Here is a 21940-nt window from a genome sequence, read left to right as displayed (position 1 = left end):
TGAAATCATGGTGAGGTTGGGTTGGGACAAATCTAGACCATGAGTGTCCAACATGCAATAATTTTACCAACGCAACCAATTAACACTGTCATGATATATTATATTAATGAGTTTGCCAGTTGTCTCTTTTTGCTTTAAATTATATACCATGGCATCACACAAATTCTTTGCTAATCAAAATCCTAACTCTAACCAAAATATCATAATTAGGATTTGTCAATTGCATATATAGGAATTACTAGATTAGGTTTTCCAAGATTTTGGGTTGATGTCCGTCATGAACAAATCAATGTTTGATGTATTTTTACAACTATATGTGTACAAGTATGTTGGTATTTTTCTTTGTTAATATAAATAAAGGTAGGGAGATCCTTTCTTTATACCCATTAAATAGATAGGAGAGGGAAGCTCTACCCTCTCCAAAATTTAGAAAAAATTCTAGAAAAATGGAGCATGATACATTATAAATTTTAAATCGAAACCAGATTCTTCTTAATAGACTTTGTATTCAAAAAAATCCCCTTTCCCCTACCTTATCTAAATATAGGGTTGGGAGACCTTGGGTCTTTGCCACTTATATCTAAACAAATTTTTCTGAAGGAAAGACTAGACATGCTTCGGCTCTTGATGTCTTTTCCGAGCTCAGAAATTTAGAGCCATCATCGAAGGAATCTAGGTACCTGTATTCCGCCATCTCCAGCCCCTCCACTTATTCATAGATCTTAGATCCACCATTGGTGCAATCGGATTCACCAAACTTCATACCTTCATTAATGCCGGAGATCGATAAGTATCTCATGTAGGATAAGGAGAGGTGAAGAGGTTAATGGAAAAGAGGGAGGCTTGCATGGTGGTTGATATAGAGGAGATGTTCCTATCATCAAGAAAGAGAGAAGGTATGAGTAGTTAGAGTATTTGCTCAAGGATATTTTCAATATAGAATATTAGGATATATTCATAAATTGGTCAAAAGAAAAAAAAAAAGAAATATAACACTTTTAAATTTTAACAACTACTAGAACAAGTTCAGGGATCTGAATGCTCGGTCTCTTCCCTCTTACATATTGCTTACCAAAAGAAAAAAAAATCTTGAAGAAAACCGGACTTAGAGTGCATGACCATGTGACTAGCTTTTGTTTCTTTCTCTTAAGAGTGCATTGTAACTAGCTTTTTTTTTTTTTTTTCTTCGTTCAATTTGTGAGGCTTAGAAATATATCTATTATTCAATAACATTAGAGCACCATTTGTGATACGGTAATTACTCAGGTTGTTATATCATGTAGGATTCCATGGGCAAGACGACGACCAATAGGGCAATCCCCGCCACCAAGGTGGTAGCCCAGTTGAAACGGGGCGTTTGCTTCCAACCAAGTGGTTTCAGATTCGAAACGCACGGGCGTCGATTAAATTCGGGGACCGAATACCCCACGCCTGGACACGAGGTCTAAAAGTGCTACTGGTCGACTGGTAGCCTGGGTGGTGCCAGGTGTGACCGTACTCACACGGAGGGTCGGATCGGGTAACCGAGCCGGCCCACGGGTGGGGAGGGTATGAGTAAAATAGGTCGGGGTGCCCAACACACGACTCGGTCTACCCGCATCGAACATTCTTCTGGCGGGGTGGGGGCTCAGTAGTCGGGGCTGCTACGCGGGGGTGGGCTTGTCCCTTCCTCCCCGGATCACCTGGTCCGAAGCTTCTAGGCTTCGCCGGGTTCAACAAAGTTGGCGGGGCAAAGCTTTAAGTTCTGAGGGACCCGAGTCCGACGCGGAAACTGAATGCTGGGCTCGCGTTCCAGCGGAGGCACACGGGAGAGTGGTCCATCGAGAAGCTTTCTCCCCATCCCGCAGGGCGTCTCACTGCCTCCGACGGCGGGCTTCCGGCTAGCGACCACTGCTTTCCCACCGGCGGCCACCAGTACCAGAGGTTCTTCTTGTACCCTTCTGTTCTTCTCCTCTTGACAGACCTTAGTTCTGGCCGTAATAGAGAAAGGGAATTACCTGAAGCCCTAAATTCAGGCCGAATTTATAGTTTCTAGATCGTTGGTTGTACTGCAAGTTAAAAAGCTAGGAAATTGGCACTACTTTCTTATTTTGATTGCGTGTGGATTTTATTGGTTTTGATGATGGTTTAGTTGGAGATGTTTGAGATTAATTTGGAGCATTTTAGGCGTCAGGGGTCAGTTTTTTAGTGTCGGAAGAAATTTTCTGAAGTAGAATAACAAGGAGGGTGGTTTTTGCTTTTTATGCCGACTGCTTCTATATGCATGTAAAATTCTGGATCTTGTTTGCTTTCTTTTTTTCCCAGTTATTTTAGGCCCCGTTGAGTCGTGCTCCTGTTTTCTGTTTTCCTTTTTAAGTAACCCAAGAAGAAAAATGAAAGACTGAAGAACACGCCTTTAAGCTGTTAGTGAAATCTTTAGAGCTTTTGATAGCAAAGTTTTATTGCTTTCATAAAAGAGTGGAAATGAAAGCAAGGAATGCTTCAATAACCATCTTTTGTTACTGTTATTTGTAGAAAAACCGAAAACACAACAACATCAACAATGCCAAGCTGGTCCTTAGTTCAGGATTTTTGCTTGCTTTCTCTCTAGACATTTTCTACTTTTAGCTTCTTTTTATATTAGGCTAGCACTCTTATGCAGGATAACTTTTTTTTTGAAAGTATGGGTTACTTCTTGACATTTTTGCTTTCAGCAACTTGTCAAATGGCTTGGGGAATCACAATGCCGAATGGTTGTGCGTCTGTTTGTATAAATCAAGATTTTATCCTATTTTTATAGGAATCAGGCTTTCAGGAGGAATTCTAGAAGCATTATTCATAGGAATTGATAAAATTTGCACCAAAAGTTTAAGCGGTTGGGATGATGGCTCCGGGCTAATAAACTGATGTGGCACTTCTTTTATTAGTCAATTTGGGATTTTGATAATCTCTCCCACCCAATATCGTGACACCCTCATCATGGTTGGCTCCTACTCGAGAGAGGGGTGCTCACCCATAGCCTGGGTCCGACTTGATCCTATTGGATCCTTGTTGAGCCTAATATCTCAAAATGAGGAGCCCATATGACTAATAAAGGTTGTGACGCACAATGGGCTTGGCTCTGATGCTAGTTGTCACAAAATCACATCCCAAAAGCTTAAGTTTTTGGAGTATATTTTATCATGAGTTCTACTACTTTAAGAAGCAACAAAGAGATGACCTTTTCTATGGTACTAGATAATTTGCATCTATTAGACATGGTTATATTTTGTGGGTTGTCTGAATCATATCCTGGTGTAGTCCATGATGAATGTCAAATATCTGATATCCTGTCATTACTTGTTTCTCTTCATATGTTCGGTGGAAAATATGCCAACATTTAACTTTCATGCTAATGTGATACTGCTTGTTGTAACACAATCATGTACTTACCCCAATCTTATTCTTCTAGAATTTGGTAATCTCCACATGGTATTGCTGGATTTTGCGATTCAAAAATATAACTAGGGTTTCAAAATAATTAGCTTTTTGGAACATTTTTTAGTTGGATAATTTTCCAAAATTTGCATAATCTGAATTTCATGAAATGGGTTCAAAACCTTTCCCTTATGGAATTTTTGCCAATTAATTCTTTTTAGGTGGCTTGTTTGGATCTACCTATGTGTCACTTAGATCTAATTATGAATGGGTTCAAAAATGGATGACTATATTATTAAAGATTGGTTAAATTTCTTTACTTTTATTTGAGTCTAGTTGATTTTTATGTCCTATCTTGAAATCCTAAATCGAAGCTGACATTTTACTGAAATTGTTGGTGAAATATATGCTACAAATTCAGCGACTAGCTATGATTTGATGTAGCCCTGTCAATGAACAAATGCTACACAGTAATAAAGATGGCTGCTTTGTTTCAGATATAGAATAATCTAAATGAAATCTTTGCTTTTTGATATGACTTCAAGTGAAGAGAAGAATAGGAGAAATAGAAGTGGGAGGAAGTGGAGAAGAGGAAAAGGGATGCATGTGGGCTTTCTTTCTTTCAAATTTCTTTTGCATGCAATTCCAAGACCACCTGGTTGACGACCTTTTATATAGACTCAATATGTTGTTACTTACCCAAAGTAGGACTCTTTTAAAGAGAAAAGAGATAAAGTCAAATCAGCCAGCTAAGACCTTTCTAAATTAGAGCTTCTCAAATGGAAAATAGCCAGCTAAATACCTACAATGTATGGACTGTTTGGACTTGACTTTGACCAGAAATAGGACTCTAGTAAACCTTGGAAAATAATTTTAGAAAAAATAATATAAAAATATATCGAAATAGAAACTAATATCTACAATTGAAAATAAATTCAATCATATATGTCCTTAAATTCCCAAGTACAGGATGATGCCTTGGTCATTGTTAACCTATGCGTTGTGTGTTAGGATATAGCATGTTTTTGGACTAGTGATCCATAGAGGATTCACCTAGACACCTATAATTGAATGTTGAGGCAAAGGTGTAGTTTAGCTAAATATAGTAGAACAAAGTTTTGTCATTGTACTTTGACACATTCTTAAGAGGGTGAAAAAGTGTGATGAAGTACTTTTTGTAGCTAATGGTGAACACTTAAGATCAACTATTTTTAAAATCCTAATAACTAGTTTGCTTAAACCCTTTGCAATGTGGAAGCCATTGACTATGCTTAATCAGGGTCATCGCTAGTGCCTCAGGCACTACCTTGACACTATTGTAGCTGGCATCTCCTTGACGCCTGTCGCCTTATCAGGCAGCATCTCACCATGGTGCTCCTTGCCATCCATTCTCGTTGTTGGGGTGGAAGAAGAAAGAAAAAGAGAAAAACCTCAGCCTCAGTCATCCTTGGATTGAAAGAAAGGAAGGAAGAAGAAAGGACCGTGATGATTTTGAAAGATTTAAGAAATTGGATGGTAGGACTTTGTTGTCTAAAGCCTTCAGATAAAGAGGTTGCACCATCCGAAGTTGGGTCACTTAATTGTGCAGTTGAATCCAGAGGCAGGCATCATTTTGGGCAAATTGTTGCTATTTTTAAATGGTGGTCTCTTGCCATTGGAAATTTCAAATGCCTGAGTCTTATTTGAAATTGATATAATCAAATGTCCAACTCAATATTCAGATGGCAGGTTTGGGCATTCAGAATTTGGAAGGCAGTCACCAAACATTTGATTTCAAAGGTTATAAAACTTTTAACCTAATAGTAACATCGATTCAGTATATCATTGATATGCATAAGGTACAAATGTTGATTCACATATGATCATTTAGGCCATCATTAGTGCTCTCGACTATACTAACTAATTTTTATATTACTCAAATCAATGCTTTCTTTGGTGCTTTTAAGAGTGTAGAATCAAATTCTTTCCGTAGGCAGTGCTTGTCGGAGTGGGGTAGGTTAAGATCATCCAATTCTACTTTGGCAGGAGGTGTGGTAGGCACTTTTATTAAAACTTTTGCCTGGCAACATATCAGATAAGTATTCTTCTTTAGTGATTGCCGCTTCTCTTAATTGAGAGCATAACTGCATCACAATACGATGGTCCTCCCAATGACTTAACATGTCCTGGATATGCTGAACGTCCATGTTATTCTCCATTAGCATTGGGGCTTCATCCGAGGCATGTAACTTAGGATTGGGGTTTTGGCATTGGGGCTTCGCCCAAGGGCTGCTTCCATATTACAATCCTAATGTAGCTGGGACATGTGATGGGTGGCAGTAGGGGGCAGCCACTAACCCAAGGGCCTTCAATCTTTTTAAGGGTGCTTTAGGGGGGGGTGGTATGTTAGAGAGAGGATGCTGGCCTAGAGGTTTCATCTCCAAAGAAAGAGGAAAAGAAAAGCTCGATGAGATTTAGAGATATACAGCATTAGATCATCACTCTTTGAAAAGCAGCCCTTGGCTCATGCATTTGCTAGAGATATGAGGCTAAGAAAGGCCTCAATGGTCACAGACGTGGGTAGACATGGCTACAGATAGTAAATTTTGGAGGTTCATGTGCCTTCACAATCTTAGCATTTCTTGGGAAGATAAATCAATTCCAGAATCGCACTATGGCTATGTAAAAATTTATCAAACCCCTTGTGTTTGGTTTTTTCGTAGAAAAATATCATGAACAGGATCTTATCATTCTGCTACAATCTATGTTGGATAGCATACATGCCCATCATAGTGGCATTAGAGCCCCAGTTCAGATTTGGTTTCAGATATATGCTTTAGGAGCGATGCATACTAGATTAACTTTCTATGGTATTTTCTAGTGTGCGTCTGGATGTTATGCATATTAAATTAGGGACAAGGTGTTGACTGCACGCAATAAATGAGATAAGCATCCATTTCTTTTGCTTCCATACTGCAAGTCTATAAATTTTCTGCTATTACAAATATTAGAAGGTTAATTTTTAGATTTGTGTTATCTTTGATAAGATATGCGGATAAGCTGTAAATGAAGTTTACACATAAAACTGCTTATTGAAAGGAGAAAATAAATCATACAATATGGCACGCCATACCATACCGAATCGAGCTGTACTGGGCATACCGTACTATATTGGTTTGGTTTCAATACATGGTATGGGTGGCATTCCGAGTGTCAGTATGTTGAACCAGCCCCCGTACCGGACGTGCTGACACGATGACAAGGTAGCACCGTAGTACTAAGACGGCGTACCTTGCCATGCAATACATATTGATGCATTGAAGTTCTTGTTTTCTTACTTACTGGCATTTGAAGAATGAAAAGAATCCTATCAATCTGAACATGTCTTGCTTGGCTTTATTTCTGTTATGTTTCTGTAGAAAGGTTGGGAGCTGGTGTTGAAAATTGCCCTTGAAGGATGCCTAAGATAAAGACAAGCCGTGTCAAATATCCTGAGGGATGGGAGCTTATTGAGCCCACACTTCATGAACTAGAGGCAAAGATGAGGGAAGGTTGGTGATTTTTGTAATTTTATGCATGCATTTTTGTTTTATTACTTCTAGCCATGCTGGTAAGAAAGTTTTAATAATGAGCAGCTGAAAATGATCCACATGATGGAAAGAGAAAGTGCGAATCACTTTGGCCTATCTTCAAAATAGCACATCAAAAGAGCCGTTACATATATGATCTCTACTATCGGAGGAAGGAGATATCGAAGGAGCTGTATGAGTTCTGTTTGGATCAGGGCTATGCAGATCACAATCTTATTGCGAAATGGAAAAAGGTTCGTCTTCTTCTTCTGCTGCTTCTTTCTTTGCCCCCTCCAGTATTTGATTGTTTTGAAAATATTTATGGTGATTAATTTTTTGATCATATTTATACACATAGCATAATACCCCAAAATATTAGTTCCTTATTACCAACTAATGGTGTGCAAATAGGATTACCATGGAAGTGATTCCTTTATATGGGAATTATATTAGTAAGGACTCATGTAATGGCAAACAAGACCCTAAGATTGAACAAGAAATCTTCAAGGATTAAATTGAAATTCTAGAGAATTATGGCCACCTCATCCTTTATAGTAAGCCACCATCTTGTGCTTTCTTTAAGCAACTGGCACCTCATGCTCATGCAACATCATGCTTACCTAGCTCATGCTTTGTAGTCATCTGATACTTGTGCCACCGCATGTTTTATGTTGCCACCTCCTTATTAAGTTGACATCCCATGTTGTTTTACATTAAGCTGTCACCTACTACTTGTTCCTCCTTGTGCTTGTACTGCTACCTTTTATTAGAAACTGCCACTTCATGCTAATTTCCTTTTAGCTGCCACCTCATGCTTGTCACACCTTATGGTAAAGCAACCACCTCATGGTAGAAATTCAGCCACCTAGTTGAACACAGAGTTGACACCTAGCTACAAAGTTATGATGGCTGGACACCTCATGACATGAAGCCATGTATAAATAGGAGAGTGCTGCCCTCTTTCTACTGTATTGCAACTCAAGAAATCTCAGCCACTTATTGGAGGTAGATAGTGAAGAAAGGAAATAAAGAGTGAAAGCAAGCTAGAAGAAAAGGAATTATGCAATGAAGATTTTGAACATTATCTTGTAGAATAAGTGTGTCCACATAGTTGACTATCTATGTTTTAGCAAATAATGATGAATTTTATATGGATTTAGAATTTTATTTTCTACCCATTAATATCTATGGCTGGTCTAGCATCCTTGTTGCTAAGCGAAGACAACTTATGGATTCTAATTTTGGCAATGTGTTGGGTTATATGAATATTTTTGTGCTATATATACATGTTATATGTAAATGACCAAAGCAAGGAATACGGAACTGTCCCAAATTGCTTGGTTCGGAGAGTACCGAACCAAAATGAGAAATAGATAGAGGAAGGGGAGAGGGAGAAGAAAAGAGAGGAAAAAAGAGGGGGGAGGAGGGAGGGAGACAGATGAAGGGTGATAAATCGCCAGCAGAGGCTGTTGGAGTGCTGCTGGAGGGTTGGGGAGGGGTGGAGGAGGGGCTTCGCCCTCCAGACCCCTATTAAGTTCGAAACAGGGGTCTCGAACATGCCCTTTTTTGGTTGTCGATTTTACGTAAAATTTTCAAAATAAAGAAAAGGACCTCGTCCAAGATCCCTATTTCAGACGAAATAGGGGTTCGGAGGGCAGAGCCCCTCCTCTGCCCCTCCACGCCCCTTCTCGGCCTTTTGCAGCCATCGGCAGCCTCCGCCGGCGTTCGCCACCCTCCATCTCCCTCCCTCCCTCCCCCTCTCTCTGTCTCTCTCGTTCTTCCTCTCCCCTACCCTCTTTGCCGTGTCGGATTGTGCTTCGCCGGCCTCCCTCTCTTCCTCCCTTCCTCTCCCTCCCTGCCCCCTCTCTTTTTCTCTCCCGTTCTCCCTCTCCTCCACCCTCTCTGCTGTGTCGATATGGGCCTAGCAAGGAACCACATAGGGGTATACCGAACCATGCCACTAGCCAATTGGTTTGGGTCTCGGTACCGGCCAACGATCCTTGGACTAAAGTTTTTATAATTTTCTAATCTTTAATATTCGATGGCAAATAAATTTTGAAAATGTGTTATGAATAACTATTTGGCATTTGAGTTTGTCGAGTGTTATCGTGATTTCAATTTATGTCATTGTATCAAAGAAATTGCTTTTGATTCCAGTCATTTAAAATGTTCAGTAATCATTATATTGCCTAAAAGTGGAATATTTTGTTTATTGTGAATTGAAATGTGAACTTCTGGTCAGTCATATTATGATAGGCGACCTTGGCCAACAAGAGATAAGTTGTTAACCTTCATGTTCTTAAAAGAGACACGGTGTAGTGACCTTGGCCAATGGGGGCTAAGCTGTCGGCGCTCGTGTTCTTAGTAGAGACAGTGCAATGACCCTAGTAGCAAGGGATAAGTTGTTGGCCTTAGTGTTCTATTACATGATGTAGTGGCTTTGGCCAATAGGGTGTAAGTTGTTGGTCTTCATGTTCTTAGTAGAGACATGATACAATGAACCCTAGCCAGCGAGTATAATAGTTGGCATCAATGCACCCCTGGGAGCAAGTATAATAGTTTGTTATTGATTAGTTAATACTGAAAATGATTGTCATGAGTGTTTTAAAGTGTTTCGTGAATTTAAGTGCTTCCAAGGGTATTCTTGTTTGTTCAAGTGTTTCTAAGTGTATTTCAGTGTTTTTAAGTGAGTATTTTAAAGAACTTTGCAAAAAAGGATGTATCATGATGATACTAATTGTTTCCAATATTTCAGTGTTTCAAAGCGAAGTTACATTTATACTCATCTCAACTCACTCAACTAAGCCTTAATCTCAAACTAGTTAGAATCGGTTACATGAATCCTCTTCCTTCATAGTACTTTATTTAGGGTCATTTTTTTGAAAGAGGTAGTGATATCAAATCCTTTCTTACTACTTCATCTCATTTGATTTTCAGTCTATATCTACCCTTCTTTCTTTCTACATATATCAAATCACTCTTTCTTACTGCTGCATCCCTTGGCCTATGCTATACATATCCCAACCATCTAAATAGTCTTCCCAATTTGTCCTCAATTGGTACTACCTTTGTCTTTTAACGAATAACTTCATTTTTAATTCCCTTTTTTCTTATATTACTACAAATCCATCTCAACATTCTCATTTCGGCCATACTCATCTTGTGTTTATGTTCTCTATCTGTCTAATATTCTGAACCATAAAATATATCTGGTTGTGCAGCTATCTTATAAAATCTTCCTTTGAACTTGGCAGGTATTCTACAATCATATAATATTTTGGTTGTACTTCTCCATTTTATCCATCTTGCTTATTTCTATATATGCCATCCTCTTCAATCTCCCCATTCTTATGAATAATCAATCTTAAATACTGAAAATGATAATTCTTAAAATGTTCACGTTCCTCAATTTTTACTCTATATTCATCTCTATTTCTAATTCTACTAAAACTACATTTCATGTGCTTTATTTTGGTCCTACTTAACTTGAAATCCTTAAATTCTTATAAACTTATCCATAATTCGATCTTATGATTAACTCCAATCTTAGTTTCATTCACTGAGACTATATTATTGGCAAGGAGCACGCACCAATAAATATTGTCCTAAATATGTTTAATAGGCTCATCATAACTAGGGCAAAAACGTAACGACTTAAGCAAATCCTTGGTGTAAACTTATTGTGATTAGAAACTCACTAATATTACGATCAGTAGTTCTTACATTAATAATCGCTCCATTATACATGTCCTTAATCACGTTAGTATAACTAATGGAAGCTTCTTTCTTTTCTAACACCCACCATAATATTTCTCTAGGAATTTTATCATATGCTCTCTAAATCAAAGAAAACCATATGAAAATTTTATTTTTTCTCTATATTTTTGTATTAACCTCCAAAGAGAGAAATAGCTTTTGTAGTTGACCTTCCTGGCATAAAACCAAATCTATTCTCTGATTTTTTGTGTCGCACCTCAATTTGTACTTAATCATCCTCTCCCAAAGTTTTATAGTTTGGCTCATGAATTTAAAACCACGATAGTTTAAATAACATACACTTTTTCGATATGGGAATCATTATATAATGAATTCAACGGTTCCAAAATAAATGAAAGAGATGGGTGGAATTCCAACTGGATCTTGGTCTCAAATCAAAAGGGGATATGGCGAAATTGGTAGACTCTGCGGACTTGATTAGATTGAGCCTTGGTATGGAAACCTACTATGTGGTAACTTCCAAATTTAGAGAAACCCTGGAATTCAAAATGGGCAATCCTGAGCCAAATCTTTATTTTGAGAAAACAAGGGTTTATAAAACTAGAATAAAAAAAGGATAGGTGCAGAGACTCAATGGAAGTTGTTCTAATGAATGAAGTTCTTTATAAACTCTACTCGACATTCGATCAATTCTGAATATTGTCTTTATTCTTATCAAGGTTGGTAGTACCATCCCGAACCGGGCGGTTTGGAAAGTACTGAGCCGTACTGGCGGCGGATCGGAATGGTTCCGGCAACCGAAACGAAAAGCATCCAATGAAGGAGGAGGAGAAGGAAAGAGAGGAAAAGAGAGAGAGAGAGAGAGAGAGAGAGAGAGCCGGAGGGGAGGGAGAGGGAGAGGAAGAGCAAAGGCCGACAGAGGTTGGCGAGCGCGCGAAGGGCTTGCCGACTTCACTTAAAAATTGCAAATTTAAAAAGGAGCTCCGGGGTTTCGAACGAAACAAGAGACCAGAGGTGGAGCCCCTCCTCCGCAGTCCTCTGTGCGCTCGCCGGTCTTCGCCGACCCTCTTTCTCTCTCTCCCCCTTCTCTATCTCTTTTTCTCTCTCCCGTTCTCCCTCTCCCCCACCTCCTATACTGTGTCGGTATGGGCCGGTACGGAACGATATGGAGGCGTACCGACCCATGCCGTCGGGCAACAAGTCCGAGCCCCGATTTTGACATAGTAGACCTTGATTTTTATAAATGAGTACTGTAGTAATCTTCCTCCATTCATCAGGAATCTTATTTCATTAAAATTTTATTGAACAAATTAGTGAACCAAGTTATTCCCACATCACCTAGGCACTTCCTAACCTTTTATAAGGATTTCATCAGATCCAATCACTTCTCTAATTTTTATCTTTTCATTGCTTCTGTTCTTCATATACACTAATTCTACTTTTATAATTAACTTTTGTATCTGAAATAGACTGACAAAGGTCTCATAAATTGTTTACATGACTCTCATTAAATAGCTTATCAAAATAATCCCTCCATCTTTCTTTGATCTCATCTTACTTAACCAAGACTTTTTTGATTTTCAATTTTGATGCATTTATGGATTCTTTAGAGTTTCGTAAGTGGAGCCTCATGTAGTTCAAGTTACAGGTGCAGGCCAATCCGTTTATTTGGATGCCTGCAACTCAAATTACATAGTAAATTGAGTTGCTTATTGGGCTATAACTCAAGTCTATCTTGTGATAGGTCGGCTTGCAATCAAAATGGGTGCTTAACAAGTTGCAGCCGCTCGTGTGGATATCTTCATTTAAAAGAAAAGAAGATTTTCTCTATTCTTTTCCCCTCTCCTCCACTCCACCACCACCACTATCGCTATTGACCCCCTTCGCCTTTATGTTGCTATATGCTACTTCTACCCCCGCGCTTCGCCTCTCTTCTTCACCTTTTCTGCCTTCCTCAAGGCTTGCATCGCCATCCATTTCCTCTCCATGGGCACTCAGGTCCACACCTAGACCCTCGCCACCTGTGGCTTTGATGCTAAATTCTTTGTCCATAACAACCTCATCTCCATGAACTAGCATCTGCTTGCAAGATGTTTGATGAAATGTTTATCAGAGGCACCCCTCTTTTTCGTAAAGCCTCTTTCAAACACAAGTAGTGAGTTTTCTTGTAAGTCAACTATTGCAACTTAAGATGCAATGAGACTTGAGTTGCAATGCAACTTGAACTATAAGGTTCTAAACAATCTCTTAACCTGAGTCAAGTCTCGAGTTTTGCAATTATTATAGTTTTCTCTCCATCATTACTTTTTAACTTGTGATATAACTCTTCATATGCTTTGGATTTAGCCTTTTGTATCATTTTCTTAACTTCCTTCTTGGCCATTTTATAGTTTTCATGTGCTTCTCTATTCGTACATTTTGATAGTTTTCTATAATACTCTCTTTTAGCCTTAATTGCAAGCTGAACTTCGCATTCCACTACCAAAATTCCTTACCGAATGGTTCTTTTTGTCTTTGATTCCCTAATATCTCTGTAGCCACTTTCTTAATACCATTAGCCATCTCTTCTTATATGGTATTGATTTTCCTATCTAGACTTCATTTTCTTTCCTTCAACATCCTATCCTTGAGAGTCATTTATTTCTCTGATTATAAATACCACTATCAGATAATCAGTTTCCTATTTTCTTCAGTCCTCTTTCATTCCTTGATACACATATCCAAAACTAATAATCTATGTCTGTTGGCTGGTTAAACTCTCACCGTTATTACTTTACAATCTTTACATAAATTTTGATCAATCTTTCTAGTAAGGAGGAAATATATTTAGCTAGTATCATGCCTTCTTTTAAAAGTTATCAAGCTAGAGTCTTTTTTAAAGCAAGTATTAGCTAATACTAGATCATATGCCATTGTGAATTCCTAAATGGCATTTTCCACCTTGTTTCTATTTCTGAAACTGTAACATCCATGGGCTCTTTCAAAAGTATTGCTTTATGGTATCTTCCTACTTGAGGAGCATAAGCACTAATGATATTAGTAGACTCATCTTCTAACACTAAGTTTATCAAGATTATTCTATCTCCTACTCTCTTGATATCTACAACCTGATCTTATAAACTCTTACCTACTATAATTTTACTTTCATTTTTATTCCTATCTTTTCCAGCATATGAAAGTTTATAATCTGTCTTGTCAACTTTCTTTGCGTTTTATTCTATCTTCTTAGTCTCTTGTAGGCAAGCTATATTAATTCTCCTCCCATTCATCGTATCTATTAGTTCTGTGAATTTTCCTGTCAACGAGCCTATATTTTAAGTTGCTAAATGTATCCCATTTTTCTGAACTAACCTCTTTACCCATACTCGTCCATTGAAGTGTGAGAACCCTTGCCTACTTTCTATCACATTCAGGCGACAATATTGCACGTTGCTTCTAGTGAATACCCTAGTTAATTCTTGCTCATTTTCCACTACACTTGGGGCTCAGTGCAGTGCATTGTTAGTAGGGAATTACCCAACGGTTTTTTTATAAGAATTTATATTTATAGGATGTGACTACAGCTTTATGCTGGTTGTCAACCTACCACAACCCTCCTTTATCCGGATTTGGGACTGGCTACCTGCAAAACGTGGGCAGAGTTAAAGCTACATTTTTAAATGCACTTATTTAATGTCTTTAATAAGACATGGTTGATTAACTATATGGGCGATAATAAGTATGGATTCTTATTGCTTCTATTGCTTTATATTTCCTGACATTATATTATCATTATGCTTGGCTACTTAGTGGTGTAGCTAGCTCACTCATTTTTTATATTTCAAAGTAAGAAGCCTGCTGACTTAACTTGGTAAAAGATCTGAAGTTCTTTTGGGGTATATTGAAAGGCTGCTGCTTCAAAAGAGGGGTTTAGAAACATTTTGTGTATCTTGAGGTGAGACTTTTGAGTGAGTTGTTGAACATTTGTGTGCGAGGAGAGTATTGTATCGTAGTTCTAGTAAAGAATGTAAGGTATGGCTCTCCTGTAAGGTAGTTTGTGTTTTCAAGACCAATAGGATGAAGTGAATCTTGGGTTGATTTCAAGGTTATGCATTGTAAAAGTTTAATTTGGATGATTTCTTAGTTTGCTCTGTCTAATCAAATGATCATTTAATTTATAATTTCATGTCTCAAGGTTTAAATTGATACTTATATGCTTCCGTGAAAATTAATTGAGTTGACTCAGGCCATTGATTCATTGAAACTGTAGTCACACTTGGGACTTGGCAGACAGGTTTCCGATCGTAACACATAGTGCCCACTTATTTATGCTTAACTTATGATAGGCACGGAAAAAATATTGTGGAAAGCATGCTGCTTTTAAAACCTTGTGATGGCTTTTTTCTAGCTTCCATAATAAGCATGATCTGCTAGCTAACATGGTTGGGGATTAGTTTTTTCCTTGGTTCACATGGTGTCATATGTGACAACAATATATTGCTGTGTGAATCACTGTGCAGTCTATGGATTGGGTTGGTCCATAGAAGCTTGATAATCCGATAATTCGATTAGGTCAGTGGAGCTAGTATCTTGGTGACTCATCTTTCCTTTGCTGTTGCAGATTTTCTGCCTTGTTGCTAACTAATGCTGTTCGCTTCTTTTGCTTTCTGTCGGTAGATTCGGTGTTCTCTTCCTTTTGCCTATATAGTATATCTTTTCATTATATTTATCCCTTTCCAATATACATGTGTAGTGGATTGTGGGTTTCTTTTGAGTCCTTTACTATGTGTTATCTGAATTGTGATATTAATGCCCTTGAATGTGGCTGGTTTTGTGCTTGAGCCTGTGCAGCCAGGTTATGAGCGCCTTTGTTGCCTTCAGTGCATGCAGACACGAGATCACAATTTCACCACCACTTGTGTCTGCAGGGTCCCTAAACACTTGAGGGAAGAAAGGGTTATAGAATGCGTCCACTGTGGTTGCAAGGGTTGTGCTAGTGGAGATTAATGATTCTGTTTGAGATATATTTTACTTGGTTTAACCATAAACCACTGCTTTGATATAAACCAGCCACTGAAACTTTCGGCTTGTGTCATCTATTGCGAATTAACTCTTATCTTGTATTGCCCCAAGGATGATCCATGTGAATGTAGTGTTAAGCCCTAACATCGTCAGCTTCTTGATATTATACTAAGGGATTGGAGGGCATGCTCCATTGTCAGTTGCTGATTCCGGAATTCATGTTGAGCCTTGCTGCTAAATCACAATATCTGAGTTATTTAGCTATATTGGTGAATTATTTCCTATGCATTCAATGACTTGTCAATTATAACTTATGAAGGCTCATCCCAATCATTTTGTGACATGTTAAAATAATAGATGTTGCTTATTTTTCTTTTCCCTCCTTATGTAGTTCAAGCCTAAAATCTCGGTCATCCAGTAAGATCTCGATTCCATATACATCATATTAAATGGTAGTCTTGGGGTATCATCTAGTTTTGTGAACCATGAGTACATATGGACAATGTACTGTCTTATACCATACATGAACAATAAAAGACAGGTAATTTGGTATACAAGGTTTCAACATTGACATAGTTGTTTCTGTAAGTATCTTTAATCAAGTGTTATTAGATTAAATTGTTCTTCGGTTGCATCCCCAAGTCGTGTTTTTTTTTTTTTTTTTTTTTTTTTTTTTTTTTTTTTTTGACTTTCAGACTTGTTCCTGAATTTAACAGGCTAATACCTTCTAAATTGTTTGTGCAGTGTTATTTTTTATTTTTTTTCATAGCAATAGCAGGATAAATCCAATCCTTGCAAGTTCATTTATAAAAAAAGCTAATTGAACTGATGCATCAGGCAGCTCGTTTTTCATCAGGGTTTCTATTCTTTCAATAGCTGTTTGGAGGCACCAGTTCCTCATATAAGGCAGGTTCTCAGTTAGTATCCAAATTGACTTGCAAATGCAGCTAGAACGAATGGTGGAAGCTATGTATGGGATATAAAGCAAACATCTTGCGCTTTAAGTTCCTCTTATGGAAGATTATCATTTAATTTTGTGATGGTGTTGTTTTTTTTTTTCGCTAAAATAGTAATATCATACGTAACGTGTATGGATACAGTCAAAAAAATCAAAAAGCAACACATTGCGGAGAGCACTAGGCAACTCCGCTTCTCCCATCCAGAGGTGGTTTCCTAAGTGGTTGGCAACAAAACAAACCATCAAATCTGCAGTCCCATTGGCCTTTTTGAACATATGCTTCGCTTGAAGCAGCATCCCACCACAAATCATGACCCGAAAAATCTCTCAACAGCGGGCTTGCCGATACCTGCAGAATCCAGCCAATGACCTTAGCGAAGTCGCCCTCCAGAAGGATCTCTTTCTTCTGCAAGGTACACCGTACGTAGCACAATTCAGACTAGGCCATTCTTAGCTCCGCTCCTGGCACAGAGGTATCGACCAAGTGGGCATCTCTTGCTGCGATGACCCTAGAGTCTGGGCCCCTAACAATGAAGCCTGTACCTATCCTCCTACTATCCTACAGAAAACATCCATCGAAATTGACCTTGAGGAAGCTCGGAGGTGGGGGCTCCTAGGTGAAAAACACCAAGCAAGGCGCTCCACGAGCAGAAGAGGAGCCCTAGATATTTCAAGCTGTCAAAGGTCTATCCAACCAGATCGCCTGAGAGGCCTCCATCGTCAACAACCGCGCCCTCTCTATCACCACCCTAGGTGGGGGGCATCTCTTCCCAAATGTCCATGCGTTCCTTGCAAGCCAAATCTGATAAGTAGTATAGGTCGCCTGCACTGCCTCCAGTCTACACTGCAAGGCCCCAGCCAGTCGACGAATAACCTAGAGAAAGGCCGTCGCATGGCACTAGAGCAACATGAGAAATCTCGCCTGCCTCCAAACCTTCCTCGACCAGTGGCACTAGAAGATAGCATGATCTAGCTACTCATCAATTTGACACTTAGGGCACTAAGGGTGGATACCCATGCCCCTCCTGAATAGCAGAAGTTTGGTCGGTAGCCTACCTCAAGCGACCTTTCAGAAAAATAAGGCCACTCTGGGATGCAACCCAAACTGCCAAATCCATCCGAGGTCCACCCCCAACTGCCCACCATCCTGGACTGTGCTACAAACGTCAGCAACTCTGACTCTAGAGCTGCAGGAAGAGCTCCACACCCTGACATCGAGGCAAGGGTGCCCTGGAACTAGGAGTGACCTAGATGGGTGACACCAGCCTTCGAACTAACTAGGGTAGGCCACCTCTGAAGCGGAAGCTCATCCACCCAAGCATCCTCCACCTCATCTACCCTCTGGCCGTCACCGATCAACCATCTGCATCTCGAAAGAACCATAGGCACGTACCTGCTGATCTCACGCCGCATAGGAGAAGTCTTCCAACCCCTAGATGGGGTCACACTGCTCCCAACGGAGCCATACCGGGCAACGATCATCCGACTCCAAAGAGACTGCGGCTCCAAGATACGCCTAGCAGCATGCCGAGCAATCAATGCTTCCTTACCGTTCAGCAAAGACGGGATGTCCAACCCCCTGCCCTGGTCGATCGGCAAACCAGTCCCCCCGGCCACCTCCCTGCGACCCCCAAATGAAACTCCGAGTCAGCCTCTCAATTCTCGTCAACACCGTCTTGGGGACCGCGGTGTTCGACATCAGGTAGACAGGCATAGAACAGAGAATAGACTTATAGACCTGACCAGGATGACCCTACCTATCATGGAGAGTAAAGCCACCCTCCAACCCTCCAACCTCTGCTGCACCTGGTGCACTACATTCTGACAGTCCAAGATCCGCAACCTCCTCCTAGTGATGGGACACCCAGATATCTCCACAAACCCTCCAGCTCCCTCATGTCGAGTAGACCCCTGATGGGTACTGTTTGCCCGAGCCTTTTGTTGGAGATTGGGAGCAAGGATGTTCTACGGTCTTTTGATTCTGGGCCAGTGGGCACGGGCGCCACACCTGGATGGAGTCGACATAGGCCCAACTTTGTGATCGGGTCTGCCATTTTGCTGTGTATTCGAGCCCATCTAAGGTCCAGTACGCAGGTATTTAGGAAAGTTAGCTGGGAGGCACTTGGTAGCAACATGTTAGGTTCGCTATAGCCAGATCTAAATCACATGTGGAAATTGAGCTCACACCTTATTGTGTTTTGGTTTGGATAAATTGTAGTTATTGGGCTGTGTTAGGCCTCTTGAGATAGATAGATAGATAGATAGATAGAGAGGGAGAGAGACTACATATACTTTACATCTAATGTAAATGTTTATGTAATTATATGCGAGTGGCGGCTCCACCGTTTACTTCTTTTCTGACAAAAAAAGTAAATTTCAATGATGAAAAGAATGATTGATTTGTACAATAGTCTAGCAACTGGTGCTAAAATTTGTATCTTTAGGAGATGCTTAATTGTTCTTTGAGGGGATGGACCTCATCTTTTATTTTGCAATTTTTATACGGACATCTAGGGAGAAATTATATCCACACTGCGTGCACCATGTGGTCGTGTATGCAGTCAATCATAGCTGCTCGTTTTTATAAGAGTGCATCGAGACGAGCGCTTGATGAATGGGATTTATAGAAACGAGTTGCTGTGATTGTGTGCGTGCATAGTTTTATGGTGCATAGTGTAGAGTATAATATCTCATATCTATGAAGGTGCAGAATTGATGTTTGAAGCCTTTCTTTATGATTTCGGTTACGGCATGGACCATTGAATGCAACGCTTAGGTTCGCTTTCAATGATAAAAACTTCTTATCTTCTAGATATTCTCTGTGAATAAACTGAAGTCCATGTAACACGGTCTTTAAGATAATCCATCACTGCATGGGACTTGTTGGTCCCAGTTCTTTGCCGGTGCTCGTGAAAAGGAACAAAATAATATTCGACATTGAAACAATCTCTCACTTCTAATGCATCAACAATAGCTGATTTCACAATCACTTGCAATTAATGGGTCCATTAACCTGACATGCTTCTGATACAGAAAAATGGGGATGTCAAACATCTTGGTTTGGCATTAGGTAACCGTTCCATCTCATTCCCTGGAATAATATCTATCTAAACTTTTCAAAGATTGGATAGCAGAAGAAGAAAAGAGATTACACCTCTCTTTCGTTGGATGGTTTGCTCTGACCTCACACCTTATTCTGTTTTTTTGGATATATTGTAGGTATTGGGCTGTTCTAGTGTGGTTCTGTCCTCGTTCGGTGTACGTGTATGGGGTATGGGCTCGGTTCGGTATATGTGTATGGGTTCGCATATGTCGGTTGATATATTCAAGATAATTAATTATTTTCAAAATACCGTCTCAATTCATCCTATTTCATCAGATCTGGGATGTGATATGGTTCCGAAGGATGAACTGGATATGGACAGTTCCAATAAGATTTCATTCTTAAAAAAAATTCATTTTTTGATTTATTTCCTCTATTCCATGACCGGAAGAAAAGGGGATACACGTTACCCATTGAGAGAGAGAGAGAGAGATTGTGTACCAAAAAGAGAGAGAGATAAGGAGAGATTACATATACTTTACATCTATGTTTATGTAGCTGTAAGTAGGAGCTCCACCGTTTACTTCTTTTCTGACAAATAAAGTAAATTTCAATGATGAAAAAAAATGAGAGATTTGTACAATAGGCTAGCAAATGCTAAAATATGTATCTTTTGGAGATGCTCAATTGTTCCGAGGAATGAGCTGAAGAATTAGCTTGAGGGGATGGACCTTACACTGTATATACTATGTGGCCATGCATGCAGCTTATCACAGCCGCTCATATCTATAAGAGTGCACATTTGCTTGATGAATAGGGCTGATAGAAATAAGCGGATGTAATTTCTCAGATACATGAAGGTGCACAAATTGATGTTTGAAGCCTTTCTTTATAATTTCTCACATCCATGATGGTGCATAAATTGATGTTACGGTGTGGACCACACAATTTATGGTGGATCACACTCTACGGCGGCTACTAGATCTTTGACTCACTCTTAGACTCGCTTTCAATGACAAGAACTTCTATCTTCTAAATATTTTGTGTGAATCAACTGAAGTCCATGTAACACGGTCCTTAAGAAGAGAATTTCTTTTCCTCTCAGAATGAAAGAACAAAGAAAGCTTGAACTTGAAGGATCAATTGTGGATTAACAGTTCGACTCCTGGAATCTCGGTGAAATTCCTGCAGGTCATCATTAATAAAAAGATAAGTCATCACTGCATGGGACTCTTTGGTCTCGGTTGTTTGCTGGTGCTCGTGGAAAGGAAAGGAACAAAAAGATCTTCAACATTGAAGCAAGCTCTCACAACTTTGCTGTGAGGATCCAGGTATGTATTTAGTCCCATATTAGCTGTATGCTGAGTAGATTTTGGATACTTATATCGTATCAAAAAACTCAAATAATATATTCTGGCTAGCCTTTTGAGCGAGGTCTTCAGTTGGAACAATTCGTGCTCGCTATTTCACAATCACTTGCAATTGACGGGTCCATTAACCTGACATTAGGTATTTCACAATCACTTGCTTCTGATACAGAAAAAATGGGGATGTCGATCGGACATCTTGGTTTGACGTTAGGTAACCATTCCAGTTCATCCTCTGGAACAATATCTATCGGAACTTCAAAGATTGGATAGCAGAAGAAGAAAATTCAACCAGCTACTTTTCTTTCGTTGAATGGTTTGCTCTGACCTCCACCTTTCATTCTACACTCCTCATATTGCATGAATGACAAAACTTTATCTCGTCATCTAATTTTCAGCAACCAATCATAAGGTCACGGTTCAAGCATTCCACTGTTTTTAGTACAAAAGTTGGAAATTTTCGAAACAAACAATTATTTAAGCTGTCCGTTAATACACTGCTGAGGTATCATGGATGTTCTTCAAGCTTATCATTATTCCAGTCAACATCACTGATGACAACTATTGTGGTCCGTAGTCTAAGAAGTCACAAGCACAAGAAGCGGAACGAGCAAAATTCAACTTCACATGTGAATTGAAAGCCCATTATGCGCAGCAATGTTTCATTTTTTAAACTTTTCTGTGGTTCATGAGAATAATATTTTCAAAAACATCAGAACCTGCTCATCAACATGGAGCCCTACTAACCTCTTCAACTTAGTTATCCAGTCCCATTGGGCAATCCAGCCTAGAGTGGTTCAGCCATTCTGCTAGCACCAAATCAGCGCAGGAAATGGAGCAAGCATCAGAACAAGTAGGTTTAGTTTTTTTCCATTAACATCATCCTCCCACCCCCATTCTGAATCATTCC

At 39.4% G+C, this 21940-nt stretch overlaps 1 protein-coding gene across 2 annotated transcripts; it reads left to right on the top strand.

Annotated features, from left to right (window-relative positions):
• The first annotated feature begins 1749 nt into the window (after positions 1-1749).
• Positions 1750-15950, top strand: LOC120104795 (protein BUD31 homolog 2-like). Of its 2 annotated transcripts, none has more exons than XM_039116560.1 (4): positions 1750-1923; positions 6795-6926; positions 7011-7198; positions 15492-15950. In XM_039116560.1, the coding sequence occupies exons 2-4, from the start codon at positions 6833-6835 to the stop codon at positions 15645-15647; spliced, it is 438 nt and encodes a 145-aa protein (XP_038972488.1). In that variant the 5' UTR covers positions 1750-1923; positions 6795-6832; the 3' UTR covers positions 15648-15950. The 2 variants fall into 2 exon arrangements, with proteins under 2 accessions (XP_038972488.1, XP_038972489.1); XM_039116561.1 differs by having other exon boundaries at positions 1751-1923; positions 6799-6926.
• Positions 15951-21940: the final 5990 nt, after the last annotated feature.

This window comes from Phoenix dactylifera, unplaced genomic scaffold (assembly GCF_009389715.1).
Source record: "Phoenix dactylifera cultivar Barhee BC4 unplaced genomic scaffold, palm_55x_up_171113_PBpolish2nd_filt_p 000112F, whole genome shotgun sequence".
Lineage (NCBI taxonomy): Eukaryota > Viridiplantae > Streptophyta > Magnoliopsida > Arecales > Arecaceae > Phoenix > Phoenix dactylifera.
Note: the sequence above shows the minus strand (reverse complement) of the source record. Positions and strands in the feature narration are given on the sequence as shown.